This window comes from Leucoraja erinacea, chromosome 17 (assembly GCF_028641065.1).
Source record: "Leucoraja erinacea ecotype New England chromosome 17, Leri_hhj_1, whole genome shotgun sequence".
NCBI lineage: Eukaryota > Metazoa > Chordata > Chondrichthyes > Rajiformes > Rajidae > Leucoraja > Leucoraja erinaceus.
This window is the reverse complement of record NC_073393.1, coordinates 1,918,405-1,932,961: the sequence shown is the minus strand read 5'-3', so window position 1 is coordinate 1,932,961 and position 14,557 is coordinate 1,918,405. Positions and strand designations below refer to the sequence as shown.

The window sequence follows — 14,557 nt, the reverse complement described above, 5'->3', positions numbered from 1 at the left end:
CTTTGCAATGTTATTGTCTTCAATGTGATCATGGCTGATCATCCCCAATCAGTACCCCATTCCTGCCTTGTCCCCATATCCCCTGACTCCGCTATCTTTAAGCGCCCTATCTACCTCTCTCTTGAAAGCATCCAGAGAACCTGCCTCCACCTCCCTCCACCCGAGGCAGAGAATTCCACAGACTCACCACTCTCTTTGAGGAAAAGTGTTTCCTCGTTTCCGTTCTAAATGGCTTACTCCTTATTCTTACAATGTGGCCCCTGGTTCTGGGCTCCCCCAACATCGGGAACATGTTTCCTGCCTCTAGCGTGTCCAAACCCTTAACAATCTTATATGTTTCAAATAAGAATCCCTCTCATCCTTCTAAACGCCAGAGTGTACAAGCCCAGCTGCTCCACTTTCACGACCTAATTCACAACCTTTTTTACTCGTGGACGTTTTTCATCAGGCTAGAGACCAGCTCATGTGTCTGGTGGGGGGGTTGAGGTGAGACAACTGCGGCCCACAAAGTCCGTGCTGAACAGGACGCCAAGTTAGACTAATCTCCTCTGCCTGCACGTGATCCATATCCCTCCATTCCTCACGTATCCATGTGCCTATCCAACGTTGGATTTTCAACACCATCCACAGTCTATCTCACCCGCCCATCCGCACCACCTCTGCCCTGGTCGCGGCCAAGTTTGTCTGGCACGGGTTACGGAAGCAGGTCGCAGCATGGGCCCGCGCTTGTATCCCCTGTCACACTTCCAAGGTGCAGAGGCATATGTGCACCCGCCCGTGCAGGATTTTGCTGTCCTGGTCGCAGGTTCCTGCACATCCATGTCGACCTGGTGGGCCCCTTGCCGTGTTCGCGTGGGGCCACTCACTTACTCACTATCGTGGATAGGTTCACCAGGTGGGCGGAGGCTATACCGTTAATCGATACCTCCGCTGAGGCTTGTGCACTAGCCATTGTCTCCCATTGGATCGCTCGTTTCGGGGTCCCTTCAGATATTACTACCGATCGTGGGGCCCAGTTCACGTCCTCCCTGTGGCGTGGTATGGCGTAGCTGTACGGCGCAAAGCTGCACCAGACCACCACGTATCATCCGGAGTCAAACCGTTTGGTTGAGCGTTTCCACAGCCACCTCAAGTCGGTGTTGAAGGCTCGGCTCGCCAACACCGATTGGGTTGACCAGTTGCCCTGGGTCCTCCTAGGCATTAGAACTACGCCTAAGGAAGACCTCAACGCCTCCTTGTCCGAGCTGGTTTACGGCTCGGTTTTGCAGGTACCTGGGGATTTTCTGCCCGCCACCCGCGATCAGGATGTCCCGGCTTTGGCGGTGCTAGCTGACCTTCGCGAGCGAGCGCGCTCTTTGGCACCGGTTCCCACTTCCCGACACGGGTCGTCCGCAGTGCATGTGCCGACGATGTTACGGGATTGTGCTTATTCAGATTCAGATTCAGATTCAATTTAATTGTCATTGTCAGTGTACAGTACAGAGACAACGAAATGCATTTAGCATCTCCCTTGAAGAGCGACATAGCAAACGATTAGAATAAATAATAATAAGTGTCCGGGGGGGGGGGTGGTGATTGGCAGTCACCGAGGTACGTTGTTGAGTAGAGTGACAGCCGCCGGAAAGAAGCTGTTCCTCGACCTGCTGGTTCGGCAACAGAGAGACCTGTAGCGCCTCCCGGATGGTAGGAGGGTAAACAGTCCATGGTTGGGGTGAGAGCAGTCCTTGGCGATGCTGAGCGCCCTCCGCAGACAGCGCTTGCTTTGGACAGACTCAATGGAGGGGAGCGAGGAACCGGTGATGCGTTGGGCAATTTTCACCACCCTCTGCTTCCCTCTTATGTTTTCCTTCGTAGGGATGCTGACCGCTCACCGTTACAGCGGGTGTACGAAGGACCGTACAGGGTGTTGAGGACTGGTACCTCAACGTCCACGTTGGACACGGGTGGCAGGGAGGAGTTTGTCTCCGTCAGCCGCCTGAATCCAGCTCACGTCGACGAGGATAGCCCAGTGGCGGTGGCCACTCTTCTGTAGAGGACGTCCACCTGCTGTTTAGCCGCGCTCTGCATCTGTTACCCCCGGTTATGTTTCACCGGTCCCGTTACGCCCGTCCCTCGCTCGCATTTGTCGCATCCCTCCGGTTCTGCTCTGCCGGCCCTGAATGTTACGCTCGCCCCCCGACCTCGGACTACGCGTTCCGGTCGAACCGTCCGGTTACCCGTGCGTTTCCGTACCGCGGATTCTGGGGAGGACCATGTAGCGGCTCCCACTGGCACACGCAGATATCGGAACCCGGCGTTCTCGGGAGGGGCTGCTGTTTTTGCGCAGTTTCACGCCACAGTTGTTTTGCTGACCACTGTTGTGATCAGACGTGTTTGCAGAGAACTGTTTGCTGAGGATTGAGTGTTCAATAAAAACCGTTCAGAAAACGTAGTCGTCGTTTCTGCATCTGCTGAAATATTATATATATGATGATATTCAATGCAAGTTGGTTACATTCTGCTGATATAATCGAATTGAACAAAAACAAAGACAAATTGGACATTAGTATGTTCTTTAATAATGTTAAAAATAATGTATTTTGTCACCCAGATTAAATATGCTTTTCAAAAATACACAGCATAATTTATAAACGAATGCTGTCATCAATTCATATTTTTCATGTTCATAAGCTCTAGGAACAGAATAAGGCCATTCAGCCCATCGAGTCTACTCTGCCATTCAATTATGGCTGATCTATCTTTCCCTCTCAACCCCATTCTCCTGCCTCACTAATCAAGAACCTGTCAAATCTCTGCCTTAAACGTATGCATTGACATGGCCTCCACCGCCGTCTGTGGCAATGAATTCCACAGATTTACCGCCTTCTGACTAAAGAAATTCCTTCTTATCTTTCTAAAGGTATGTCCTTTTATTCTGAGGGTATGGCCTCTGGTCCTAAACTCTCCCACTAGTGGAAACATCCTCTCCACCTTCACTCTATTCAGGCCTTTCACTGCTTGATAAGTTTCAATGAGCTCCCCCTCATCCTTCTAAACTCCAGCGAGTATAGTTCCAGTGCCTTCAAATGCTCATCATATGTTAACCCAACCACTCCGGGGATCATAGAAACATAGAAATTAGGTGCAGGAGTAGGCCATTCGGCCCTTCGAGCCTGCACCGCCATTCAATATGATCATGGCTGATCATCCAACTCAGTATCCCGTACCTGCCTTCTCTCCATACCCTCTGATCCCCTTAGCCACAAGGGCCACATCTAACTCCCTCTTAAATGTAGCCAATGAACTGGCCTCGACTACCCTCTGTGGCAGAGAGTTCCAGAGATTCACCACTCTGTGTGAAAAAAAGATCATTCTTGTAAACCTCCTGTGGACCCTCTTCAATGCCAGCACATCCTTCCTCAGATATGGGGCCCAAAACTGCTCACAATACTCCAAATGCTATCTATAATGTAAAATGCAATCATGGGTTATGGGTTAAAGGATATGGGTTTAGCTAAATTTATTTAAATTGTAATTAACCCACAGTTAGAAATTCAATAACTAAATTATGTGGAATAAAGCCGAACAAATCTTTAATCATGTATCTTTTGTGATCATGTATTCATGATTAACACCAATGTATAATTACCTTGTGGTTGAGATATTTTAAACTCTTTAGTGAAGAGACCAAATGGAATGCACATTTCGGTTTTGTTGGACTAGCATTGTGCACTGCGAGATGAAATGATTTATCTTTAAACAATCCTCAATTTCAGAACCAGTGAGAAAATATTTCCATTTTTCTCACCAAATATGTTTTGATTTAATGGTCTAATGCTAAATGATAATTAATTATAGGCTGGCACTTGTAATATGTCCCCTATCAAGTAAATGACCATTGATTTTACAATTACCTACTGTTCAATAATACATTTAAGCACAAGCTCTGGCAATGAATAGAAAATGCACAAAACCCCTCCAGGCATCCATCTACCCTCCCCTACTTAAGAAATAAAAGATCCACCTTGCTTTTCCACTGGCTAATCAAATATATGGTGCAGATAATCTGTGGTAAAAACATAATGACATATCTATAGATCATCTAACTGCAATTATTAGGAAACAAATAAAAGGATGTTGGGTTTGTGTATTTCTGTCTTTAACCATTAGTTTTTAACACAAGTCTGCTCAATTATTGAGCAAATAGCTGTAGAAAGTTCAGATGATGGTGGTATTACTAATTCCCTTTATGTTAATATCTACCAATGCCATCTCCTGATATAAAGAAGGAAGACAGTCACATTAAATTTCCTTTTGGAAGGAAAATGTGACAATTTATCGCCGTAAGACAAAATGTAACCAATTTTATCACTTCTGTTTAGCTTCTGTGATTTCCTTCATTGTTATGAAAAAACCTATATGCAGTCGGGTTAGGGTTCGGGTTAGGGTTAGGATTGAACCCTTAGACATCAATCCCGTTCGCATAATCTTCTTCTCTGGATCTCTTTAATCTTCTAACCTTTTTAAATGCCAATATTGCTGCTACTGCATTGAGCAAATATACAATGACAGCTAGGCAGCCACACAGACCACCAACAATATCAGCACCATGCAGACTACAGTTAAACCCCTCGTAGCCTTTACTTTTGTACATGCTCTCCCTCTCTTTACACACTTCTGAATTGTAGCCCTCAATCAGGTGTTGAAAATAAAAATAGACAGCAGGTATATAGCCAAGTGCTATTGCTATATCCAGGGCACATTCCCCAACCATCAAGAGTGGACATTTCCAGGGTACCCGAGCGAGGCCTAATAACAGCAGAAGGCATGCCAGAGACATCAAGGCCCCACTGTATGCCATCGTGGCGGTGACTACAGGCAGCTTTAAATCATAGAACGCAATATCTAATTCCTTTACTCTTTCAGCTTCTGCTCCTTGAAATCCACTATAAGCTGATCCAAATGTGTAGTAGTAGAGACTTCCTAGGCTGGAGAGATCTGTGTAGCCACCGGTCCCACTGTAGGAGATTCCCCCGCACACCAGAATCAAGAGATTCAGCAACACCTCCACCAACTGACAGAGACCTGCAACAACACAAGTCAGATGTTATTTAATTGTCAAGGTGTCAACTTTAAACGCTTTCATCTTGGAATAGTGCGAAAAACAACTTTGGAGAAAGTGAAATGAAGAACAATCTATTGAGAATATTTACCTAATTTGATTCAAGTATGCATGAGCATGTCAGACTAAGGACAATCTCAAGGATTTTTATACTTACATTAAAGATAAGAGGGCAACCAGGAAGAAGGTAGGGCTGCTCAAGGATAAAGGAGGGAATTTGTCTTTGGACTCAGGGGATATAGACACACACTGAACTTTTTTTTCTCCCGTTATGTACTATGTTTACATATTCTGTTGTGCTGCAGCAAGCAAGGATTTCATTGTCCGATCTGGGACACATGACAATAAAACACTCTAGACTCTTGGGATTTAAACAAAGTACTAAATGAGAACTTCGTTAAGATTTTTGGGGCATCTGTTTTCACCATCAAGGAGATGAACATGGAGGCCAGTGAGATCAATGTGGAGAATACCAATATGTGACCTATATGTATTTCCTTCGCTCCATAGATGCTGCTGCACCCGCTGAGTTTCTCCAGCAATTTTGTCTACCAATATGTAACAGCTGTTTGACATTAAGGAGGAGGTGGTGCATACATCCCCATGGCCTGATGTGATCTAACCCAGGTTGTTGAGAGGGGCAAGAGAGGAGATTACGGGAGCTGTGACAAAGATCTTTGTATCTTCTCCACTCACAGGCAAGGTCTTAGATGACTGGAGAGTATCTAATGTTGATCCATTGTTTAACAAGGGAAGTAGAGAAACCATGGATGGGTTATGGACTGCAAGGTTTAAAGGGATACGGGCCACACACAAGCAGGTGAGAAGGAATGTCAATGGGGCAGCTGGGTCAACATAGACTAGCTGTGCCAAAGGGCATGTTACCGTGATGTTTGACTCTATAACTCTATCTAATGTTACACTCTTGTCCTAAAAATACAGGTAACTTTCATACCAAGATTGTGATTAACAAATAGTTTGGTGGCGAGGAACTAATTTCAGCCAAGACTAAACAGATATTCCCAGCAGTTGAGACCTATTCCTCTGGGCAGAACGCTGCTATTGTTGTGAATTGTTTATCATTATTATCATAGCTTGACTGGTTCTGTTATAAAAACAACATTTTTTTCTCAATAATTATCTCCAGTGTTGCACAAGAACAAACAGCTAGAGTAAGTTTATTTTAACATATCATGCAAATATTAACCACCAAAATTACACTAATATTGGAAACAGCCAACGAGATGTTTTGCTTTATAGAAACATAGAAAATAGGTGCAGGAGGAGGCCATTCAGCCCTTCAAGCCAGCACCGCCATTCATTGTGATCATGGCTGATCGTCCCCTATCAATAACCTGTGCTTGCCTTCTCCCCATATCCCTTGACTCCACTAGCCCCTAGAGCTCTATCTAACTCTCTCTTAAATCCATCCAGTGACTTGGCCTCTACTGCCCTCTGTGGCAGGGAATTCCATAAATTCACAACTCTGTGGGTGAAAAAAAATGTCTCACCTCAGTCTTAAATGACTTTCCCTTTATTCTAAGACTGTGGCCCCTGGTTCTGGACTCGCCCAACATTGAGAACATTTTTCCAGCATCTAGTTTGTCCAGTCCTTTTATAATTTTATATGTTTCTATAAGATTCCCCCTCATCCTTATAAACTCCAGTGAATACAAGCCTAGTCTTTTCAATCTTTCCTCATATGACGGTCCTGCCATCCCAGGGATCAATCTCGTGAGCCTACGCTGCACTACCTCAATCACAAGGATGTCCTTCCTCAAATTAGGAGACCCAAACTGTACACAATACTCCAGATGTGGTCTCACCAGAGCCCTATACAACTGTAGAAGATCCTCTTTACTCCAATACTGAAATCCTCTTGTTATGAAGGCCAACATTCCATTAGCTTTCTTCACTGCCTGCTGTACCTGCATGCCAACTTTCAGTGACCGGTGTATAAGGACACCCAGGTCTCGCTGTACCTCCCCCTTACCTAACCTAACCCATTGAGATGATAATCTGCCCCCTTGTTTTTTTCCACCAAAGTGGATAACCTCACATTTATCTATATTATACTGCATCTGCCACACATCTGCCCACTCACTCAACCTGTCCAGGTCACCCTGCAACCTCATAACATCCTCTTCACAGTTCACACTGCCACACAGCTTTGTGTCATCCGCAAACGTAGTGGTGTTGTTCCTAATTCCCTCTTCCAAATCATTAATATATGGTAAACAGTTGCGGCCCCAACACCGAGCCTTGCGGCACTCCACTCACCACTGCCTGCCATTCTGCCACTGCCCGTTCACTCCTACTCTTTGCTTCCTGTCTGCCAACCAATATTCTATCCATGTCAACACCCAACCCCCAATCTGGGCTACTATTTTAGTGTCTTCTTGCCTTTACAATTCCTCAACTCAATCCACAGTGACTCTACCTCGTCAGTCCCCGTCTTCCCTCGCAAGGGACTGAATTCCATCCCTCACCAGCAGAGCTATCCCCCCCTCCTCTGCCCACCTGCCTGTCCTTTTTATAGGATGTATAACCCTGAATATTAAGTTCCGAGGCCCGATCCTCCTGCAGCCACGTCTCAGTAATCCCCACAATGTCATATCTACCAAGCTCATCTACTTTACTTCTTATACTTCGTGCATTCATATACAATACTTTTAATTCCTTACGCATCTCACCTTTCACATCGATCCCTATTACACTTGGCCATATACTCTCCTATCCCTTTGTGAGCTTCCTTTCTTGTTAATTCTGAGGTCATTAACCATCCCTTTACTCTCTTTCCCTTTAACTCCGACCTATCTATGAAGATAGGTGGAAGGGTAGATAGTGTCGAGGAAGCAGGGTGCCTGCAGAAGGACTTGGACAGGTTGGGAGAGAGTGGGCCAAGTGGAAAATGGAATGTAGCGTGGCATCAACAATTTATAAATGGGAAGAGGATTCAGAAATTGGAGGTGCAAAGGGACTTGGGAGTGCTGGCATAGTATTCCAAAAAGGTTAATTTGCTGGTTGTCAGTAGTAGGGAAGGCAAATACAATGTTAGCATTCATTTCGAGAGGACTAGAATATAACGGGAAGAATGTAATGCAGAGGCTTTATAAGGTGCTGGTCAGACCACATTTGGAATATTGTGAACAGTTTTGGGCCCCATATCCGAGGATGCTTGGGTTCACAAATGGAGTGTTTGATGGCTCTGGGCCTGCACAAGCAAGAGTAGAGAGGATTGAGGGGGGATCTCATTGAAGCTTACCGAATAATGAAAGGCCTAGATAGAGTGTAGGTGGAAAGGACGTTTCCACTAGTGGAAGAGTCTATAACCAGGGAGAACAGGCTCAGAATAAAAGCACGTACCTTTAGAAAGGAGACGAGGACAGATTTCTTTAGCTAGAAGGTGGTGAATCTGTGAAATTCATTGCCACAGATGGCTGTGGAGGCCAGGTCAGTGGATATTTTTAAAGTGGAGATTGATAGGTTCATGATTAGTAAAGGCAAAGGTTAAGAGGAAAATATTGATCAGCCATGACCAAATGGCCGAGCAGACTCAATGGCTTAATTCTGCATCTATGTTTTAGGATCATGATCTAAATCAACTCTTGCTACCTTACCTCGATTTGTGCAGAAGTACCGAAACCTGTAACAGTTTAAAATTTCTTCTGAATCGTCATTGAAGTAATGCATCTCGGATCTTTTATCTTCGGTTCCTACATATTCAGGTGATACCTCTTCAGCATAACTATTAAGAAGAATAAAATATTTGTTCTATTGTAGTCTGAAAAATCTCTTAATAAGTAAATTGTGTAGTAAAATTATTCCACAGACGTTGGCTATAAAATTTGACCATCTACAAATAATACATAAATTGGTATAAAAAAATATAGAATTTAATGTTAGTCCACATGTTGTCAAGGTGACTGTTACATCACAGCTAGGAGAAATAACTGATAGTAGTTAAATTGAGGATTTAATGTTCAGCATGTTTTCAACAAGTATTATGAACCTATGACTTTTATTTTACTAGATAGCCCCATTCTTGCCATAGAGCCCCATTCTTGCCATTCTTGCCATTAATGCATTTCGTTGTCTCTGTACTGTACACTGACAATGACAATTAAAATTGAATCTGAATCTGAGAGGGAGTACAGAGAAGGTTCACCAGACTGATTCCTGGGATGTCAGGACTTTCATATGAAGAAAGACTGGATAGACTCGGCTTGTACTCGCTAGAATTTAGAAGATTGAGGGGGGAATCTTATAGAAACTTACAAAATTCTTAAGGGGTTGGACAGGCTAGATGTAGGAAGATTGTTCCCAATGTTGGGGAAGTCCAGAACAAGGGGTCACAGTTTAAGGACTAGGGGGAAATCTTAGGACCGAGATGAGAAAAACATTTTTCACACAGAGAGTGGTGAATCTGTGGAATTCTCTGCCACAGAAGGTAGTTGAGGCCAGTTCATTGGCTATATTTAAGAGGGAGTTAGATGTGGCCCTTGGGGCCAAAGGGGGTATGGAGAGAAGGCAGGTACAGGGTACTGAGTTGGATGATCAGCCATGATCATATTGAATGGCGGTGCAGGCTCGAAGGGCCGAATGTAAAGGATCTTGCCAAAGTTCAAAGAAATTATGCCTTTTATATTTCTGTTTCCCACTGAGATTCTTTGAGAGGAAATACTAAATGAAGCCATTCTGCATTGTGGTATTGTTTTCATTAACCTCATACTGTAGACATTATACAGTTTTAAACTCTCACAGGCCTTTACCCCTCTCTGCCCAACCTGCAACATTCATCAACGTGAGATGCAATTCTGTCATAGGATTTCTTTCCATTATTTGACAGATTTAAGATCGGAGATAAGGTCATATTGCAAAGTTATTTCAGAAAATATGTTTTGTTTTTTGGATTTTACGTACTTAACATGCATGTTCTACGCAAGGAACTTTTAGTTCCGGTGTCTTTCATTATGACACCAAAGTGGGTGATATTGCAGATAGCGAAGATGGTCATCAAAGGTTACAGCAGGATCTTGATCAGCTGGGTAAATTAACCGAGCATTGGTTAATGGAGTTTCATGCCGACAAATGTGAGGTGTTGCATTTTGAGTAGTCTAACCGGGGCAGAAACCTTCACGTAAATGACAGGGCTCTGAGGAGTGTTGCAGAGCAGAGGATTCTAGGAGTATCGTGGTGCCACAGGTAAATAAGGTGGTCAAGAAAGCTTTCGGCACATTGGTCTTCATCAGTCAGGATGTAGAGTATGGAAGTTGGGATGTTATATTACAGCTGTACAAGATGCCATGGTGAGGATACAGTTGGAGTATTGTGTTCTGTATTGGTCACCCTGCTACAAGAAAGATGTTGTTTTGGAAAGAGTACAGAGAAGATTTACGAGGATTTTGCCAGGAGTTGAGGGCCTGAGCTATTTGGAGGTTGGGTAGGCTACGAATGCATCCCTTGGAGCATAAGAGGAAGAAAGTGGATCTTATAGAGGTGTATAAAATCATGAGGGGAACAGATAGGGTAGATGCAGAGTAGGGGAATCAAGAACCTGGCTGAAGAAGGGTTTCGACCCAAAACATCGCCTATTTCCTTCGCCTCACCCGCTGAGTTTCTCCAGCATTTTTGTCTACCTTCGATTTTCCAGCATTTGCAGTTCCTTCTTAAACAAGAACCTGAGGACATAGGTTTAAGCTGAGAGGGGAATGATTTAATAGGAATCCGAGGGGCAACTTATTCACAAGAGGGTGATGGGTGTATGGAGCAAGCAGCGGACGAGGTAGTTGAGACAGAAACTATAGCAACATTTAAAAGACATTTGTTCAGGAAATGGATAGGAGATGTTTCGAGGAATATGGGCCAAAGTGGAATTAGTGTAGATGAGACACCTTGGTCAACATGGGCAAGATGAGCCGAGGGCCTGTTTTCATGCTGTATGACTGAATATTTCACCAACTCAAATTGAACAATATTTTGACCACCAATTACTTTTCTCCAAAATGTATATAAGCATCTTACCTTTTATGTCTGTAGGTTATTGGACCATCATCTGGAGAATACATTTCTTTTTCATTTTTATAATTTGGCAGCTGGTTACTACGTGAAACATTTTCATGTGTTCGTGAATGATGTTTTATTTCATGTTTGTGATGGTCTCGATGCTCCCTTTTATGATTTTCCCTTTCCTCCATTTGGTGCTGCTCCTCCCTTGTGGGAGGTCCACGATTGTGGACATCTCTGATTCGAGATCTTTTCTCATCTGATAATTCTCTCCTTGCATCTCTTTCTGGATCCCTATGTTGTCTGGAGTGATCTCTTCCTCCGCTGTTTCTGCTGCCATCCCCGTGATTTTTGCGAGGATGGGAATGATTGTTTGGGCGTCGATGATCACGGTGGTGTTCTTTCTTAGGTTTATCTTGTTCACTTAACTTTTTGTCAGCCATGTTTTCTTTGTAGTTTGTTGACTGGGCCATTGTCTGGTGAAATAATTAAAAATCACTACAAAGTACTTTGTTCATTATGCACACTAAGAAAATGGTCACATTAAGGATTAGAATTACTCACAGGGACAATTTACAGTTTTTTATTAAGATAATTAACATAATCTCAATTGCTATAACAATAGTACACAAAAATTCTGGTAGTTTGGATGTATCAGCATGTGAATAAGGCAGTGATGTTTCCCCACACTCCTTTTAAACTCATTTGGACTCATCATGTTTCCATCATATTCACATGGGGCCCATTTCAATTTGAAAATTCCCAAAGTCCATGCCGTGGTCCATTTAAACTCACTGGAGTGCAGTTCCCACACAACTTTTCAAGCTGCAGGACCCCAACATAGACAGGAAATACAGGTACAAATTTTGCAAAGCCATCAGGGATACCAGGCTAGAGTCAATTACAAACAAAGCTAGAGTCTCAGTATAAGCACATAGACATCTGATATAGACCATACAACAGTATCGCACAGAAACAGTCCCTTTGGCCCATGTTTGTGCTGAACATGATGCTAAGGCAAACACTTATCTACCTGCATATAATCTATATCCCTCCATTCCCTGCATATCCATATGTCCATCCAAATGTCTCTTAAATGGCACTATCATATCTACCTCAACCAGCAACCCCAGCAACTAAGACCTCTAGTATTTGATTTGTTCATCCTGGGAAAAAAGATTCTATCTATCTACCCTATCTATGTTTCTCATCATTTTAAACACTTCTATCAGGGCTTCCAGAGCAAACAATCCACGTTTGTCGAACCTCTCCCAGTGGCTAATACCTTCTAATCCAGGCATCATTCTGGTAGACCTCTTCTGCACACTTTCCAAAGCTTCCACATCCTTCCTACACCAAACCCAAACCAATTAGGAGCAGACGAGGGCATTCAATCCAATTTGAGATTCCAGCTACCAAGACAGATATGTACAGCAATTTGTTCTTCCCCCGCACAATAAAAGCATGGAATAATCTTCACCCTACCATAGTTACCCAACCAGATGCAACTAAATTTAAGGCAGCTCTTTCTTCCCAAAAACCCTTTCTGCCTTAAGTCCTCCCTCCACCACCTCCAGTTTAAATTCCATTTGGAATATTTTGGAGGACCAAGAAACCAGTCTGAAGATTCAGAAGGAAGAAGGGCCTCGACCTGAAACGTCACCCATTTCCTTCTCTCCAGTGATGCTGCCCCAAAGCTATAGGATCTTTGATGCTGCCTGCCCCGCTGAGCTACTCCAGCATTTTGTCTCCATCTCCGGTGTAAACTAGCAGCAGCAATTCCTTCCTACACAAGGGTTTACCACGTCTGCAATCTCCTGTGCCTCTTGTAACTCACGATGGGTGAAGTGTGGTCTCATTCACCCCACAATGAATGTGCTGCTCACCATATTAGGAGCTTACTGCATTGGCGATTACATTCTTCAACAAAACTGGTTCAGCAACTATTTTGTTTCACTCGCCAGGAAGCATCTAATAGGCTGCTCAGAATACTGAATTTACAACAAAAAAAAAGTATATGTTGGAATTCTTAAATTTAAAAAGAACTGTAAATGCTGGAAAGACTCGGGAAGTAAAGCAGCATCAGTGGAAAGAAAAATAGTCCATTTATTATCCTTCCTAGTTTTAACGAAGGGTTTTGTTAACTATTTCTCTTTCTAGATACTGCCTGATTTTTTTGTTTCCACTGCGAACACAACTCGGTTAATCCTGTTTACACGAGTACTATTTGTTCTAAAGTTAAAATGCTGTAACGTTACCGCCAACAAGTGAACAAAGAAACAGGGTAGTTATTTCATATAAAGTACCTAAGATTTAGTGCCAGGTAGACAAAAAAAGCTGGAGTAACTCAGCGGGTGAGGCAGCATCTATGGGGCGAAGGACTAGGCGACGTTTCGGGTCGAGACCCTTCTTCAGAAAGTGCGGTCTGATTACAGCCTACGGTATCTGTCCACGAACGGCAGAAGCGGACCCAATCAATCCACGTCCCAAAGGAAACCTCTTCTCAGCCGCCAGATTTTTTTGTTTGAGCTATCCGAGGTTGTGCTGTTAGTTGATCGTCTTCTAAAAATGTTGGACCACACCAAATATTTGGAAATTTGACACTACAGCACCTGACCGAAACTCGCCCGAGGTGAAACTCTACTGCCAACCAAAACATACCTGAATGACAATGAGCCTTGAACAAAGTAACGCCTGGCCCGTGAGATGGCCACTGAAATCTGATCGCAGATGCGTGAAATCTTGTGGGGGAAGTACTTACTTAGTTTTGCACCTGGAATCACAACGCAAGTAAAAATAGAGAGAAAATAAAAATAAAAACTCCAATATGTCCCGCAGTTGATTTTGGCTTGTAACTGACTATTGCGGCTTTAATGAAAATCGTAGCCGCAACTGTAAAAACGACAACAAAAAAACTTGAGTTGCGTTTCGGCGTTTCTATAGCAGCAGCGGCTAATCTTCCCACTTCCAGAAGCCAGGTCCCTCCCTCCTAGTGAAACGCGCTTTCATTTGAAAAGCATCTTTGAAAAGCAAGGTGATCTATGGATCAAAGGTGATTGGAAGATTTAAATGTTACTAGACCAAGTGCAGATGGTGTGATCCCCCAACCCAATATTCCACCATGCACCCGTCTCCTCCAACGCCCAAATGTAAAATTCCAGCACTCCCCTGCCTCCCTCAGCAGTGGATTAAAAAAAAAAATCCCAATTGCACCTACCCTGCCTGCTGCAGCAGTTCCAATTGCAATACCAATTGGCCCTCTCCTCCTGTTGAAGCACTTGCTGTGATATCCCATTGAGGTGAAAAGTTCAGAGTGTTCCTGTCTTGCAACTTTGTTTTGAAGTGTGTTGGAAGCTGATAGGAAGGAGCAGCCGTCAAAGAATCAAAAGGCAGAAAGACAGCCGGACGGACGGACGGACGGACGGCAGGCGGAAGCCACAAACTTTTAAT

At 43.8% G+C, this 14,557-nt stretch overlaps 1 protein-coding gene across 8 annotated transcripts; it reads right to left on the bottom strand.

Annotated features, from left to right (window-relative positions):
* Nucleotides 1-2,535: 2,535 nt before the first annotated feature.
* On the bottom strand, nucleotides 2,536-13,898 carry marveld3 (MARVEL domain containing 3). 8 transcript variants are annotated; one of them, XM_055648364.1, is made up of 4 exons: nucleotides 13,869-13,898; nucleotides 11,126-11,583; nucleotides 8,722-8,849; nucleotides 2,536-5,064 (listed from the first exon to the last, which is right to left on the bottom strand). In XM_055648364.1, exons 2-4 carry the CDS (start codon nucleotides 11,578-11,580, stop codon nucleotides 4,442-4,444), a joined length of 1,206 nt encoding a protein of 401 aa, XP_055504339.1. In that variant the 5' UTR covers nucleotides 11,581-11,583; nucleotides 13,869-13,898; the 3' UTR covers nucleotides 2,536-4,441. The 8 variants fall into 8 exon arrangements, with proteins under 8 accessions (XP_055504339.1, XP_055504338.1, XP_055504336.1 ...); XM_055648363.1 differs by having other exon boundaries at nucleotides 13,769-13,894; XM_055648361.1 differs by lacking the exon at nucleotides 13,869-13,898 and adding an exon at nucleotides 13,414-13,723.
* Between the last annotated feature and the right edge of the window lie 659 nt (nucleotides 13,899-14,557).

What these genes read in the sequence shown, in the direction of transcription:
- marveld3 (XM_055648358.1), bottom strand. Translation starts at nt 12,966, where the DNA reads ATGAGACCACACTTCACCCATCGTGAGTTACAAGAGGCACAGGAGATT. An exon ending in ATAACCTACAGACATAAAAG is followed by an intron (nt 8,850 to 11,125) that starts GTAAGATGCTTA and finishes TCTTCTTAATAG; the next exon opens with TTATGCTGAAGAGGTATCAC. An exon ending in GTACTTCTGCACAAATCGAG is followed by an intron (nt 5,065 to 8,721) that starts GTAAGGTAGCAA and finishes GTGTTGTTGCAG; the next exon opens with GTCTCTGTCAGTTGGTGGAG.